This window comes from Watersipora subatra, chromosome 11, assembly GCF_963576615.1.
Source record: "Watersipora subatra chromosome 11, tzWatSuba1.1, whole genome shotgun sequence".
NCBI lineage: Eukaryota > Metazoa > Bryozoa > Gymnolaemata > Cheilostomatida > Watersiporidae > Watersipora > Watersipora subatra.
Genome location: NC_088718.1, coordinates 3,269,534 through 3,287,058, shown reverse-complemented (window position 1 = coordinate 3,287,058; position 17,525 = coordinate 3,269,534). Strand labels below are relative to the sequence as shown.

Below are 17,525 nucleotides of genomic sequence, written 5' to 3'. Positions count from 1 at the left end.
GCAGGGACAGAGCAGAAACAGACTTTAGAGATTGGTACTAGACTTTCATTAACTTCTCCAAAATCATTGCACAGTGACTACGGAGAGATTTGGATAGGCAGGCTTCCAGAGCCTCCTACGACACATAACATAGACTTACTCGGGCTTTCTTCAACTAATTTCGCCTCGTTTAGTGATACTGAGCCATTGTCTCCTGAAAAACCAGACGAGAGTATCCTCACCAATTGTAACTCGAGTCACACTGCTAGGGATTTGATCGATTTTTCGATAGACTTTCCATCACAACCACATCTAGGGGCCAATTCTGGAATCTTGAGGGATTTGCCTTCATATACAATGCCTTTAATATCTATTAATGCAAGGAATGCATCTGACACCACCTTGAATGCTTCAAGTGGACAAGATGACGCACTTATCTCCAGGTTGTTAGATAAAACAGATTCTAGCATCGACTCTGTTGTCTTCACCGATGGAGAGGAGAGAGTACTACCTACTAGCTCAAGCGCAAGGTCAGACAATTCCTTTAGCATGTTAAGTGTGAGTCCTGTACAACTCAAATTTGAAACCATGCCAAAATATGCATTGAGTAAATCTTATCAGCTTACTAAAGATTGTGACTACTTAGATAAAAATGCAATTTTATTGAATACTTCAAAATTCCAACAAGACACTTCGTGCTCGAAAAATGAAGCAAAATCGAATCCAGTAGAAGTAGTTGCTGTAACGAGTTCCATTTCAGATGATGAAGAAATATTTGACAGCGATGCGACTAGTGAAAATCACCCCAAAGGTATGTGTGTAGTTCCTCCCCCTTCTACCTTTGGGAACATGCCTGGTGCATCAGATAATGTAACTGGTGTGGCGGTGGGAGATGAATCAGGCTTATCATGCACTTTAGCTGGCGGCACAGACACCTGCCTCAATGTGCTGACCGCTGAGTCATCTGACAGTCATTTGATAGGCATATCAGCTACAGATGGAGAATTAAGTAGCATTCCCTCGTCTCACTCTAGCTCTCAATTGTCTGCATCTTATCAGGCTCTAGCTGATAGCTTACCTGCCTTTAGTTGTCCAGTGGTGAGTGGAGTAAATAGCACTTCTCAAGATCAGTTTAACCAGCTAAAGCATTTTAGTTTGCGTCCAACCGAAGAGATCAATAGCAGCTCAACACTGGGACTCACGGAAAATATTGAAAAAACGGCTGGCGTGACTCTCATCCAAAGAAAGCATTCGGAGGATACACGCAAAGGTCTACGGCATTTTTCGTCTGTTAGAGTTGTTAATCCAAAAGTATTGGACACGTGTCCACCATTGAGGAAATCCTTTTCTAGCACTCGCGTCAAAGACAGTGCCTCTTCATCGATACAAAGCAAACCTCCTTTAGAGGTGCTGCCGGTAGTTGAAGTGAGGGTTTCGCATGACAGCGAACTAAAGGTTGACTATTCAAGTTTGCCTCGACTTGCTCTCCCGCAACGCCAACCGAAGCCAAGATCTCACTCATTGGATTTAGAGATTGATGTAGACACCCCATCAACGCCGTCATCTAATGACGCGGAAGACTGCATGAATGAAACCCAATCATTGTCGGGATTGAATTCGGAGACAAAATCTCAAAGTCGGCCATCTCGTAGTGACAGCTTTAACGAACGGTTTAGCATTCCCTTTAGAATCTCGAAAATGTTTTCTAAGAAGAAAAAATCTTCCACAATATCGGCAGACAACATACCGAGTGGAAACAAAACCGTGACGACTGTTGATTCACTCTACTCAGATTGGTTAGCGGAAGAGGGAAAAAACATCGCACCAAAACGACGGTAAGTAGTGCAGTCTCAGAGTGTTTGGACAAGTTGCAGTAGCTGGGCATGAGTTGGCTAGGGTACTAATTAGCCCGATCAGTAGTTGGTGTGCATTGTGAGTGTTTGAAGTAGCAAAGTGCTACATGCAATCAATAGACTCATTTCCTTGCAATACTTTGCATACCAAGGAAATGCCAGCTCATACTTCTCCCCTCCACAGTAAACTTGGTACCATTCAGCCGCTTTTGTCCTGCGCTTCTTGCATCTCCTATGTTATGCTCTAGCTCAGGTCATTTGGCAGAAGGTGTCATGCTCCTGTGGACTTGTATAAACTTTGGTTATAACCTTGTTGACCAATGCCGCTAGGGTTTTAAAAAAAGTCACAATTTTTGATTTGTTAGTTCAAAGGCTTTAATGCATCTTAGCATTCAAAGTAGGCTACTTCAAAGTAGGCATTTTTCTATAGCATAAAAACAAGCATAAACTTTCCTATAATGCAAGCTTTCCTACAACAGCAAAATCTATCGCGGCTCCTTATAGAGGTGAAAAGTTAAAATTTCACACAGTGGTTTGGGAGTAGGTCTTATTAATACTTGGAAGAAATGCTGGCCAGATTTCAATAAGTGAACCAAAATATTTTTCTGCTGTTGAGCCTTAGATCCATTTTTGGCTCCCTGAATGTGGCTACAATAACTAAAGCATTACTAAAGTTCCTTGTAGATGACTTCCTGATTAGTTCATTGACTTATTACAAAGATAAGAAGCAATTGTTTATATATACATATAGCCTACTGAAAAACAAATTTATGTCTATTAATAATGCCTGCCATGTCTGCTATAAACCTTGAACATGAAATAATGATTGAATGTTAGATTACATATTCATTAAATCAGATTGCTGAGCAATGCACAGATTGCAGGGTAGTCGGAGATGTTCTGAAGGTGAAAATTTTGCTATAATAACAAATTATATATATTTACTTTCATTAAAGAATTCTTCTATTCTCTATTACTACACATTAACTTAGTCAGAGAGGTAACACTGAACTGTAATGTAATTCTGTTGATAATTGTTTCAGCATAAAAAGACTGCTAATGCCCAAGCGTAAATATGGAGATTATGTACACAAATTTATTGATTTGCCACAAAAGAAATTGTTTGTATTGCTAATATATCTACATCATGGAATTTGAATGCGTCTTAAAATCTGTGATTCTAATACTGTGATTTTATTGGTCAATTGAAATCAGAGTTAAATATGCAACAAATCAAATTTTCGCCGCCCACCTTTTTTCATCAAAGACGAGTAGACGTCACCTAGTCTATTCACAGTAGTTTATGATGGTGAATAGCTTTGAGAGTACAAAAGAGAAAATCTGCTTTAATGTCAATAATTTTTTTGCTAGGATGTGAGCAATTTTGCGTGGTTGTTTTGCTACCTATGCTTCCAGTTTAAAAGAACTTTCAACATTTTTAAACTAGGTTTATGACCCCAATTATGAGATTTTATAGGGTTACATGATTGGGGTCCATATGATACATCCCAGTTCTTATTGCGAATCTCTCAAATTTTAAGAGAATTGACGATAGTTTTGTGCCTTGATTGGGGTGTATAAACTAATACACATTCCACTCAATAACTGAATGCATAGCAATATATCGTTTAAAGTCATAGCCCGAAATCTATAAATAGTTTGTAGACTACGATAATCAAACACTTGTGCTATAACAAATACATTTTGTACATGCTAAAAAATCTTTATTGGATTCCCTCGTGGAATATTATCAATATTATCGATATAATAATATCATCGGTACAATAATAATAACATTATCGATTGAACAATAGCCATAGAATAATTATCGTGTCAGTCACGTGTTACATCAGCAGCATTGAGAAGATAATTCCAAGTTTACAAATATACATCGGTAAATTTCGTTCTGAGTAAATTAGACCATGAGACAGAAAGAACAGAGCATGTACCATGTACCACGTACCAGAGCATGCCCACCTCTTTCTTTCACCAAAAATTCTGAAAAACTCCCAAAAAATTTGAAGTCGTGCTGAAGCAAAGTCAGCTTTTATAGTAGAACAAATAGTGACCTTATAGTGACCTTCATGCTGATTACTGCCTCAACAAGTGACCACACACGGTTGAAGTAGCACTTGACAGGAGAAATATTTGAGGAAATGAAGAGATGATGGGTTATTACCTCCAGCCTGCATAGTGAGAGCTGTGGTCACCAATCCTGCGGCCTTCTGTAACAAAAATTTACATATAAAATATATCCCACCCATTCTAGTAAAACCATCAATGTTTTTGTAGACTTGAACAAGCATGTAAATAAGGCTGTCCAGAGACTAAGTACCTCGTTAGCATTAATAGTAAAGGTTGCTCCATCTTTTTTAGATCTCAGGAAAGGAGTTGTCCAACCCTGAGTGTATGACGATGTTCTGCACAAATAGTTAGAATTGTTATTTTACAAATTCAGTTGTTTGTTGTTACTAAAGAAGCCAAAATAACACCTAATTAAATATTTTCAATAATGAGTATTTGCTCCAAATGCATAATTATTTTATGTAGCCTATAATATAGAAATAACAATTAAAATTAATTTCATCTACATAAAGTAGGGTTTAAACCCTATCTAAAATCATGTCTTTATAGCAGTGTTTGTTCGAATCTTGCAAAATATTTACCAACGTTCTGCCTAAACAAATACTCCAGCCTTATCTTATAATTGAAGTTAAGCGAAGCGGATTTTTTACAACGGCTTTGTGAGATAAACTCAACTATAGTCTCTTGGATAAAGCTTAAGACTGGTAATCGTCCTCCCAATACACTTTTGGAAGAAGTCGTTATGGTTTTTCATTAAGTTAATGATTTATTTTATCTATTAATTGAAGTGAATATAAGCATTCTTTAAACACCCATTATAAAGATGGCTGTTAGAGGTGAATAGTTCTCTTATCAATTTTATAGTGAGATATCAATGGCATGTTGAGATATCAATGGTATGTTGAGATACCAATGGTATGCTGAAATATCAATAGTGTGCTGATACATCAATTATGTGGTGAGATGTAATGATATGCTTCATATGTCAAATCCTTTTTATATTAAAGCAAGTATTCTCATAAGAATACACTGTCATTTGTTTAATTGATTCCTCAACTCAAAAACCTATGATACCTTCTTAATAACTACTGCAGGTAATTTACAAATAGTATTAATATTATAGTCAATTATGTTGTCCAAAAAAGTTTAAAAAACTAGATTTTATAAAAAACTAAAGTAATAAAACAATAAACGATAAAATAAGGGATTATATTGTTTTACTTTGAAGACATCTACAGAAGTGTAGGCTCGGCGATATGTAGGTTTGGAAGTAGATGTGATGACACTTACTCTGACTTACTTTAAATTATGTTTAAGCTAACATTTTTATATTTTTTCTACATTTTTTGATGTTTTTATATTGTCATCAGTCTCTTTAATTTTACTTGTAAAACTACATTATTCCGAAAAAATTTTAAACATATATTGTATTGATTGGGCGTAGCTTCAATACTGGGTCAATATTACGTTGTATTTTAGAAACTTGTATGCTGAAGTGATTATACATGTATATGTGCCAGGAGCAGGCTGCCAGACATAAAATGGTGCTGCTCAGGCAGCAGTTACAGTAAAGAGAAAGTCTCTTTTACCAGAATAAACTGCTTCACAAACTCTCACAATTTTTAGTATTATAGCACTAGGGGAGGGTTACTGTACAGCTTTTTTATTTTGTGCATTTTATTAAAGCACCAGAAGTGAGAAAAACAATGAAAAGAAAGTTTAAGATGTCAAACCTCACACCTGTTGTCTAGAAACAAAGTGAGATCACTCAATAATTACCAATGCAAAGTATTACATTCCTTAGAGGAGTGATAGTACCGGCTCTTATCTTTACGTTCTGTCATACGTTGTGTCCTACGTTGTGTCATACATTAAGCAGCCGAGCTGTGATGGTTAGTAGGACTAGCGACCTCAAGGGTGTGTTGGAATTGTGTGAAATTGTCTTACCTTTGAAAGCGCTTCTGTACTAAGCGTATATGAGTTACAATTACAAGGAGAAAAGCAATAGAACTGGAATAGCAAAGTCTGTTCACAGAATCCAGTATATTTTAATTGAGTAAGCCATTTCTTGATTGCAAAATGAAGATAAATTAATTTACCCACTTGTGTTCCTTGACATAGGCTAATATGTTCGAGATTGGCTCTCTAATTATGGCTGGGCAAGTGGATTTATATTGCTACTATGATGTAGTCAGTACAAACATCTCGGGCTAAACTAGTTAAGTTAACTGAGTGTACTAGCCATGATGATTCAGTTTGTATCAGTCCTAATGCTTGATTCATATATGACAGAACGTGATACGTCTTAAAATTGATTTGTGGGTTTGAATGCCTACAAATGCGGCAGTTTTTATGATCCATGATACGAGGCGATTCATTGGTTTCATATTTTAATCTTTTAACGAATAAACAATAGCGCATTGATGAGGAAAAGGTTGATTGCAACACCTCCGTCGCCAGGAAGGAGTATCCCATATTTCTAGTTGTGGAGTCATGAATATCTAATGAGGCTCCTCTCTCTGTTCTTGCTTACTTAGTTCCAACTTAGCTCTCGTTGTGTACAATCTAAACATAGTTCCGACTATTATTGTCATCATCATGCGCATCGCTTCCAAGTACTCCTACAATTATCAATTGATTGGATGTTAGAATACAAACAACGAGCTACTGATAACACGACGGACATGACCGCTGCTCTGGAGAAAAGAAGGAATATGGAAAAATATATTCAGTTTCAAATACCTGATGTTTTGGTACCTGGTGTAGCGCGACTAAACAGGGCGGATAGGTCTAAAGTCAGTCAGTGGATGACGAGTGAGGGCTATCAGTTGGAGGATGTTGGTGAGAGATATGCATCTGTTGATCTTTGTAGAGGCGAGGGGGTACGTACTGTGGTGCTGGCGCGAACCAAAAAGGGATATGGATTTGTATTACGAGGAGCCAAAGGTGAGTCAAGCCTTACTTTCTGTTTGATTTGAGAAGTTTTCAATAAGTTTGTGGAATTTTATATTTCCTTAATGTTACAATAACTACTTTGGTAGTTTTTATGGAGAGAGATTCAACAATCTTCAAAAAGAAGTCTGCTACATTGGTGCACGCCTCAGGTTTCTGCTGCGGATTACACAGGTGTCTGGTTATAAATTCTCATCTGCTGTCAGACACTGCTTTTTCGGAATCATTTTCAGAATCATGGAAACATAGTGATACATGTAATTACCGCCAAAGTTTCCACTCATTTGGTTGTTTTTAGTCAAGTTCGGGGTGACTCTGAGAATCAGCAAGTTCAACTAAAACTTTTTAAGGTTTCATTTGAAGTGACTGGGTTTTACCAATATGTTTGTATACGTAATTGCTAACTTGGCTTCTCTGAACATAGAAACTTGTTAAACAAACAATTACAAACTGACACTCTGTGAGAGACCAGGCATAGCTAAGAGTCAACACTGCAGGTTCCTGTTTTTGCTGCTGGATATCAAGCTGCCTGTAACCAACTGTCTAGTTCCAAGACTGACAGTAAAATGGCTCTTAGCTTTATAACTAGTAGATTTGTATGAATGAGTAGTCAGCCATTTTAATAGTTGGTTGCACATACTCATCTAAGTGGTGAGAAAATGTAGTGTTCGTACTTTTGGTATAATAACCTGCTTGCTTTGATCCAAGTGATGACTTTTAAAATGGCGGTGTTATTAGATCAGTGCCATCACTTTTCGATGTTTATAACTTGAATTTTGACTTTTTAACTCTTTGCGTACGACGAGCCTGGTGTTGCATCTTAGCACAACATTTGCTTATGATCCAGAGCTGCATGGTGCGGCTTTATAGCAGACTTTGTACAAAATGTTTCTAATTAGTGAGTAGTTAATTAATTAGCCTATCGTATCTGTGCATAGACAAAAGTAAACAATTACAGTAGACCCTCACCATGGAATTTTAATTTGCTCTAGTGTCGGCCATCGTAGGAGAGGTATAGAAACCCATTGTAATTATCTTATGCAAACACCCTTCCCCAATACCCCTACCCCCCTCCTCAGTAAAAAACATCAGTTTTATACACGTACCCGTATGTGTTAAAAATTAGTAATAAAATAATATGTTAACCTTAGTAACTATAGTTATCTACAGTAACTTTAGTGTATTTCGTGGTTATGATCTGCAATAAAATGTACCATTACAATGTAATATGTTCAGTACATATTGCAAAAGTTCTTACTTTCGAGGAAGACGTATAACATAAATGTTGATTTTACCTTAAATGAGTTTAGTTTACTAAACACATAGTTAAAGAAAAGTGGCAGTATATACATGCATTTTTAACTATTTTACAGAACTTTTTCATCACTAAAATTTTATCACCTGTCTGTTTCGAATTTCGTTTCCATAATAACTAATTATGAATAACACCAGACTAAGTAAGATCGAGCATCGTATCTCTTTCGTTGTTAGAAGGATTTCGACCAATAGCGCATTGTCATATTTGCTATTCGGTCGTAATCAGCACACCAACTGCCAAATTTGAATTTTGAGAAACATTGTTGTTGATTTCGTATGGCAAAAAATATTTTGTATGAAAAGGGCGAAAAGTCAGCGTGTTCTGCATCATAAGGTGAAAAATTGTATAACAGGGTCATCGTAACCCGAGAGCACACTAAATCTGCATGCATTAGCCAAAAAAATGTATTCATATAATTCAGAGCTTTGCTTCGCTTTGCAAAAACTTATGTTTTTATCACAATTTTTTTCTTAGCAATGACCAGTTGTGTCAGACTATAGCTACAGAAGTTTTACTAATTGTAGAATGGACCTCAATGAACCTCGGCTGATTTTTTATATGCGCCTTGTTAAATATTCATTTTTATCGAATCTGTACTAATTTCACGGTAAAAAAAATTATTTAGTAGCGAAAAAGTTGAAACCAATAAGAATTACCTAGCATGTACTGAATAACCACCAAAAATGTTAAAGAATATAGTGCTGAACAGTTCAAGAGAGGGAGTCCCTCGAAACAACCAATCAGTGCACAGCACAATTATTACTGAATCCATTTTCTTTTGTTCGTAATATGCAAAATGATCTTTTATTCAAATATTAAAGTACTGTCGTTTACAGGAAATAGCAGCAACACACTCAATATCTCTGATGGTGTATTCAATTTTCCGATAGCCAATTAAAATGAACTAAGCTATAGATTTTTCAAACTGCTAGTCTAGTCAGCAGAATGTAAAAGGCTTATCATCAAAATTTTAAATGACTACTAGCTTCGCCTCTCACTGCATCTACCAAGATTTCTATGGTAAATGTGGGCATCTAATATGCCAGAGTTTATATCCTGAGAGAAACTCATTCTAAGTGAGCACAAGTGCTACCTAACAACTTGAACGAAGCAGATCAAACATGTTTCTCATTTTAGTAGTAAGTGCACACTTACCTGCTTGCTAGATTAGCAATATTTGCCAAGAAAACATGCAAAAATTCCCTGAGTTACAGAATACTTGAAACAGAACAGATTTGCAAAAATAGCCTACCATAAGCTACACCGTAAGGTGTGTTACTACGCACAGTAATGTATGTTATCACTTGGAATAGGTATGTTACCATATGCAGTAGGGTATGTTACCATATGCAGTAGGGTATGTTACCATATACAGTAGGGTATGTTATCACAAGCAGTAGGGTATGTTATCATATCTAGTTGGTTATATTAACGTACTCAGCAAAGTTAGCTTGACGATTTTTTTATCAATTTAGTTAGCCTAACTAAATTTTTTGAATTTCATCCTTTCTCCTTAATCAGCAGATTTCAAACACAGCAGACACAATTTGATATAATAAATGGTAGTAGACTGCCCTACATACGGTGGCATTTACGCCTTGCCGGTATGAACTTCCACAAACAATGCAAATGAGACAAGTTGTGTAAGTTTGGAAAGCATTGCTTGGGGGTTGAAGGAAACTTCGCTCGCCGTTACAATGGGTGTAACATACCTAATCATCTCTCAACTTAAATTTAGGAAGGGAAGGTACAATAATTACTGTTAGCTCAGAGTAAGTTTTCAGTTGTTTTCCCAATGGTGACTAGACGCAGTTTGTTGTTTTGTTTATTTCATTGTTGACTCATGATAGGATTATAACATTGCCGCAGTTGTAGCTCTGTGGTTTTCTTGTTAAACAATGCTAAAAGGGTGAGAGAATGAGTATCCTTGACCCACTAGTGATGGATATGCAAATCAACCCATACAGTTGCAGTCAACACTGTTTATCAGCTTAAACCGCACAATAGATAGGAGTTTCGTCATCACCACTCATAACAAACTTGTTTAAGTCTATCCGCTTTGAATTGTTGCTATAATTAGTTTGGACTAAAACATACCAGTGGTAAAGAGGACCTTTGTAGTATCAGGTTACAATAATACTTTTCTAAGTTGAAGTAGTAGTTATATCTACTACTAAGCCAAGGATAAGACAAAATCAGAAACGCAGTCATAACTATATGCCTACGATTTACATTTCTACTGAATCAAATCTATTTTAGTCAAGCGTATTTTGAGGTAGTTTTTTTAGATCTTTATAACAAAGATGGTTGAGTTAAGCCTGCTCTCCACATCATAGCATTTTGATGGGTTGATACTTGACCATTTGGACGCAATCATAGTTGAAACGTTACATTGTTAAATTTTATACATAGCATTAAATAAAAAGCATTAAAATACTCAAAAGATACGTTTTAACATACATGTTTATAAGAGAAATGTTATGGGGTTATGTTAGCACAGCTGGTTAAAAATTTCATGATATATATACTTGTACACGCTAAAGAAGTGTGACAGCTATGCAGTGAGACCATGTCATCTGCTGCAGTAAAAATATGCTTAACTGGTTCAACCAACTACTGCCACATACTGAAAGGGCTGGCTGGCACTAGGCCAAGGTTATTGTTGGCAAGTACATGTATCTTGTGATATCCTGTAAACAAAGGGCAGTTAACCATGGATTTGGTTTGTGATGAATAATCCAAGCTTTCTGAAACATCTCAAAGTGTTCTTTTGCTCTGTGTAATCCTATACAACTGTCACATCTCAGAAAGTTTTTGCAGCGTTGATTTTTAGTAGATGGTAAGTTATTGGCGACTGGCCAAAAATTAAAAGGAAAACCTGTCAAGATTTGGCAATGCTGGTTGGGATTGGGCGTAGTCAATAAAGGACAAGAGTAACGAGAACTGAAATCTTGGCAAGATGCAGGCATGACAAGTTGTCTCTCAGTTTCACCTGAAGAGTCTTAAGCTTAATTCACCAGCGCATTCAGCTTTCTAGGTGTATCAAGCACATATATGAAGGATACAACCTCTACTCCTAGGTGAACCAAGTACATCTATTAAGAATACAATGTGTACTCCTAGGTTTTCTAAGTACATATATAAAGGATACAATATGTAGGCCTACTCCTAGGTGTATCAAGTACATATATAGAGGATACAATATGTTCTCCTAGGTGTATCAAGCACATATATGAAGGATACAACCTCTACTCCTAGGTGAACCAAGTACATCTATTAAGAATACAATGTGTACTCCTAGGTTTTCTAAGTACATATATAAAGGATACAATATGTAGGCCTACTCCTAGGTGTATCAAGTACATATATAGAGGATACAATATGTTCTCCTAGGTGTATCAAGCACATATATGAAGGATACAACCTCTACTCCTAGGTGAACCAAGTGCATTTATGAAGAATACAATATGTACTCCTAGGTGAACTAAGTACATATATAAAGGATACAGTGTGTACTCTTAGTTGAAATAAATACATCTATAAAAAATACAATATGTACTTCTAGGTGAAATAAATACATCTATAAAGAATACAATATGTACTCCTAAGTGAAATAAATTCGTCTATAAAGAATACAATATGTACTCCTAGGTGAAATAACTACATCTATAAAGAATACAATATGTAGTCTTAGGTGAAATAAATACATCTATAAAGAATACAATATGTACTCCTAGGTGAAATAAATCTATATATATATTTCTCAAAGTCCGTGTGTTCGTGTGTCGGAAATCCGTCCATAGATCTTAAAATCTTGGAATAAATATTCCGTACCGAAGAGGATTCGATCTCGGACCTAGACCCTCGGACCTCACTAGTCTTGCGCCTAGCCCACCGGACTACGGAAGTCAAATTGCTAACCTGCCAATATAAGTCACTATACCAGAGCAATACCTAACTGCTTTATGTATCACGCGGGTCATAGAATAACGTCCCAATAAGCTGTTCGCTCACATTATTAAACTGGCTAATAGCAAAACTCTCACTACTTCTCATTGTTTATAAGACAAAAAACTTTTCTCATGATATGAAGTTTGAAAGTTAGGATGGCAAATGTTGTTATATGTTAAATACAAATCAATCTTCTGTCCAAGTACTCTTCTATTACACGGGCAACGCCGGGTGGCACAGCTAGTACATTTATAAAATGAACTATGTACATTGCAAATGTAGACCACTTCACAATCGAAAACAAAATGGTTGCTTACGCTGATATTTAATTGAGCAGAAAAGACGGCTTTGGTCATATTCCAGTCAATCAAACCTTCCCGTCAATAAAAGCAATTTTAGTCATCAGATTTGAATTTGAACTTTTATGAGAGTCTTTTCAATATTTTTATTTGAAGGTTGCATTTAATTTTATAAATCTTTTTATAAATTATATATTATGGGTTCTCTTTGAACCTACAGTTTTTGATTGAGCATAGAAATGAAAACTTTCATTCGATTTGTAATGACTTTAACCCTTTTACGGGCAAGGCGACATTTTTGTCGCTTTGCAATACTATCGCAAATGGGCAGAGCGACATTTTTGTCGCCACAGTAACATTTTTTTATTGCGGTTTGTGGTTAGCTAAATGCTGTTTGTTGTTTACCTTTCTGACCAATAGCAAGCTACGATATATTGGCTTCGGTTAGCCTCTAAAGTTGTTTTAAGCAGTGATAAATAAATAAAATTTGCAAAGAAAATTGTTCTAAATAATTTTGCAAGTTTTTTCTTCTTGGTTCTGCTTTAGCCTCTATTTACTGAAAGCTTCGAGAGTTTGAATTTAGTTTATCGCCATGGCGATCTCTAAGGGAACTCCACGAGATTATTCTAATACAGCAAGTACTAGTACCAGCATTACTGAGAGAATCACAGCTGACTGTGACTTTTCAGATTTAGTAGATATATTTAGTTGATCCATATATACATATGGACGCATACATGTATACATATACACGTTTATACATAGATTTACGCACATAATAACATACAAAAGAGTGTATAAACTTTTTAAAAGAAATTGCTTTTTTGGTAAATTAATTCGCTCAGGGGGTCTGATATAGTCCTGAAAATTCGCCTGCGAAAGGGTTAATATACAATAGAACCTTCCTGATACAGTGACAGGACAAAAAGTGTCAGCTGACTTGAACGGTATTGATGTTTTTGGCGTGCAACAGTTAAACAGCAAAATTTGAAACTATTAAATCATCATACTAAGCAAAGCCTTTTGTAAATAAAGCGCCTAGGTCAAATACAGGTCAAATACAGGTCAAATATAGTTCAAATACAGGTCAAATACAGGTCAAATATAGGTCAAATACAGGCCAAATACAGGTCAAATATAGGTCAAATACAGGTCAAATACAGGTCAAATATAGGTCAAATACAGGTCAAATACAGGTCAAATATAGGTCAAATACAGGTCAAATACAGGTCAAATATAGGTCAAATACAGGTCAAATACAGGTCAAATATAGGTCAAATGATTATTTAGTCTACGAGACTAAAATTTGCATTAGTTGGTTCAATATTTTACAGAACTTTTGAGAATAATTGACTCCGTAAGATGGTACATTTTCTTCAATTAAATTTAACTTCTACAATTCGCTTCAGTTATTTATCCTCTTGTATTATCTCGCTAACTAGTCGCCCGGCGCGTAAAAATATTCAAAAAATATACTTTTTCAAATTTTATATGACAGCTTGGCCTATTTTATTAAAATTTTAATACTGTGCTAATGTTTTATGTAACATTGTGCCTTTGCTGTAGAAAGCACTTATATTCGCAGCAAAAATAAAGTATGGAGTTGTTCGCTCAATATAGTACGCAATTATTATGCAAGTACAGATGGACCCAGGGTTACGGGGTTCATGTCTTACGCTTTTTTTCCCTTTACAATGTGGAACACAAAGTTTTTCTGGCCCCTCATAATGGCATTGTCTTAGCCATACAACATCAACAAAAATGCCTCTCAAAATTCAAAATCCGCGATCGGTGTGCTGAATCTGTCGGAATAACAAGGATGTTGATATGCTGTTAGCCGAAATTCCTCCCACAACACCTGAAAGAAATGCGATGCTTTCTTTCTCTTTCGATTCAGCATTCTTCGTGCGCCGTAAAAGCTTGTCCTTGTCTGAGTGAAGCGATATCAAATTTATTAAGCATTATAGTGTTTAATATAATATCTACTATAAACTTCAATTTGTTATATATATAATTATATAACTTTAATTTGTTAACCGTGGTTCCTGAGATTGATAATAATGTTAAAGGGGGAAGTAAGAAAATGATGTTTGATTAGTAAAGTTACATTTTATTGTGGATCATAACCACTAAATAGTTAACTATAGTTACTAAGGTTAATATACTATTTCGTTACTAATTTTTAATATGTATAGTACAGTACGTATAAAAAAATGTTGATGTTTTTTATTAACGGGTGTTTGCATTACATAATCACTATGGGTTTGTATACCCCTCTATACGAGAGTTTTGCCTTACAATCCCATTGCCAGAACGAATTAATGTCGTATGGCAGGGTTGCACTGTATAGGGACATGGCGGGGCTCCACTGTATAGGGACATGGCGTAGCTCCACTGTATAGGGACATGACGGAGCTCCACTGTATAGGGACATGGCGGAGCTCCACTGTATAGGGACATGGCGGGGCTTCACTGTATAGGGTTATGGCAGGGGTCCACTGTATTTATAGTTTTATTTTTACTATTGAATAATACACCAGCTAAAAAAATTTGGTTACATGTTTCTTTTTAAGAAATTTCAGGTAATGATCATTGTTTCAACGGCTTAAAGCATTCCAAAGCCAGTTTTAGCATAATATGTTATATTTATTGTATATATATATATATTTATTACTTTATTGGCAATAGTGTCATTTCAAATAGTAATGTTTTTCAAATTATATCATACAAAAATAATAAATATACATTATTATTGTACATTATATTATTTTGCTTGCTTTGTGCAGCATGAAATTATACCGACAGATCTTCATGAAAAGCTGGCAGCTTGTTGAATTTTTGAAGTAGTTATGATTTGTCTCCTTTTGTCAGCTGAGCAACTGAAAAAACTGGACGTACAGTTTGTTCCATCAGAAAAAATGCCCGCTCTTCAGTATTTAGACAGCGTGGAGAAGGGCAGCGTTTCTGACAAAGCAGGATTACGTGCTGGTGATTTCATACTCGAGGTATGTGATGAGCGTCATAGCTTCCTGTAGACTTTCTACTCACACGTAAAAGGTTTATAGTAATCCTTCTCTGTGATTCAGCTTTCTGGCTTCAGTACTTCTGGAGGTTAAAATGTTCATTAGAAGATTAAAAAACTAAACATAAATGAAAATATATTAAATAAATAAATCTATTTCATACCCTGGCCTTATGAGATTCTTCTATGAGCAATACTGTGGTAGCATTTGCCGTAAATCACTGGTTTTTTTGTTATGTTTTGTAAAGTGCAAAGTGCTTGTGACATGCTTCATCATGCCTCGTAAACACTCTCAACTTTCAACATTGTCTAATAAATCTAAGGAAAACAGAAAAATGCCTATGAATGATATAAAAGTGACTTAAGTAGATATGGGCTCACCAGTTTGTATTTTACGGATTTTAATTTATAGCGAGTGGATCATTGGTCCCAATTAACTGCAGAGATTAAGGGATTATTGTAATTATGCTAGTGGAGCTGTCACTACTCTCAAAAAAGGTTTTTTAATCAATTTGTTGCAATTATTTTGTTTTTAATGTTGAAAGAGAGCTTAGTGTTTAGTAATAACTTAAATAAACTGGAAATTACCTGCCAAATATTAGACATTGACAGTAGTTCTATAGAATGCTTGCAGGAAGTTGGATCTATTGCCTAATCATATTATTTTACCTTAGCTGGTTGTTAACATTCTTAGAGTTGTGTAAAACATGCAGGGTTAGTCGCAGAGGGAATGAGACGAATACTCAATTCAACTAGCCCCAACCCGCATTTGGTTTGAATTGACCTAATTTATATATACTTGTTTACTATTTTTAAGTTTTGTTTTTAAATTTCATCATTATTTCTACTTTTACTTTTAAAAGTAGAAATGGTAAAATAGTAAAATTTTGTAAAACTGATTTAAATTGCTGTTTCGACATACTTACTAAAATGCATAAGAAAACTAGCAATGAATGAAGGAGCTCACAATATCACTGAAGTTACTTAGTTACACTACCAGTGATTCAGCCGGTCAGAAACCTTTTGTATCTCTTGTTTATTCATGAGTATGTATATTTGTGTTGTACCGCGTATGACTACTATGGCTCTATATTGAATATAGCCACTTCTCATTGCTAGTTCTTGGTATAACAGATCTTTTTGAGAGCACTGCGTAAATACCTAGAGCGGTGAAGGTGGTGAAATAACGGGGTGATGGCAAAATACAGATGAAAGTATTTTGACATACACTTGAGGAGGCTCTGCATTTTTTTTGTGTTATTGAGTTTGCTACGGCATACTTACTTGACGCACAAAATTCCCTTCTCTCAGGAGTGTATCTCCGGCTTCGAGATCCACACAGATATTACCTCAGCAGATGCTCTCATGAACGTCAATAAAAAATATTGTTAAAATTGTGACAGAATAGTTTTGATTGGCAAACCATTGTTTAAACCTATTAGCGCTTCATGGCTTCACTTAACTTCTGTTTCATTATGCACTCATATGAAAGTAATATCAGTTATTGGCAAGCTTACAGGGTTATTGTGTTACTGTCCATGACATATGAGATCGGCAAAAAGTTGATACTATGAATATTTGATTAAAATATAGCCATGAACTAATGTAATGCTAGTGAAGATAAACAAAAATTAGTTCGATCTAATTGCTCATTTAAAAAGGTCAACCTATAACGGCGCAAAATGATAAATATGGCTGGCAATTCTAAGACACATCTGATGCTGGTATTGACCTTGACACTGGGTTTGCTTGACAGATTGCAGTTATCACTTTGGTATTCATTACAGCATAAATTGAGATGCTGTGGGTTTTATTGAAAAAGATCGATTTTGAAATGAGCCATAAACTGACAGCAAATATTGCAACTACGCTTTACAAAGATTACTCTCTCATGAGGTTGACCTAATTTTAGTGCTAGACAATGGCTAGTTAATGGGATTAAGATAGAGTCAAACTCTCTCTCTCCGTGAACCTGAAGAGGAGTGGCTGTTAATACTAGTGCGCCATCTGACCCAACAAAACAATAACACGGAGTGGGCTTGAAGCTGCTGACACGATAATGTTTT

At 35.7% G+C, this 17,525-nt stretch overlaps 1 protein-coding gene across 4 annotated transcripts in view; it reads left to right on the top strand.

The window, feature by feature from the left end:
* The window catches only part of LOC137408207 (protein shank-like), a 123,406-nt gene that overhangs the window by 85,874 nt on the left and 20,007 nt on the right, over window positions 1-17,525 (top strand). For all 4 annotated transcript variants that reach the window (XM_068094616.1, XM_068094615.1, XM_068094618.1 and 1 more), the window contains exons 14-15: window positions 6,790-6,863; window positions 15,309-15,442. In XM_068094616.1, coding sequence (XP_067950717.1) covers window positions 6,790-6,863; window positions 15,309-15,442 — 208 coding nt within the window. The remainder of the gene's footprint in view (window positions 1-6,789; window positions 6,864-15,308; window positions 15,443-17,525) is intronic.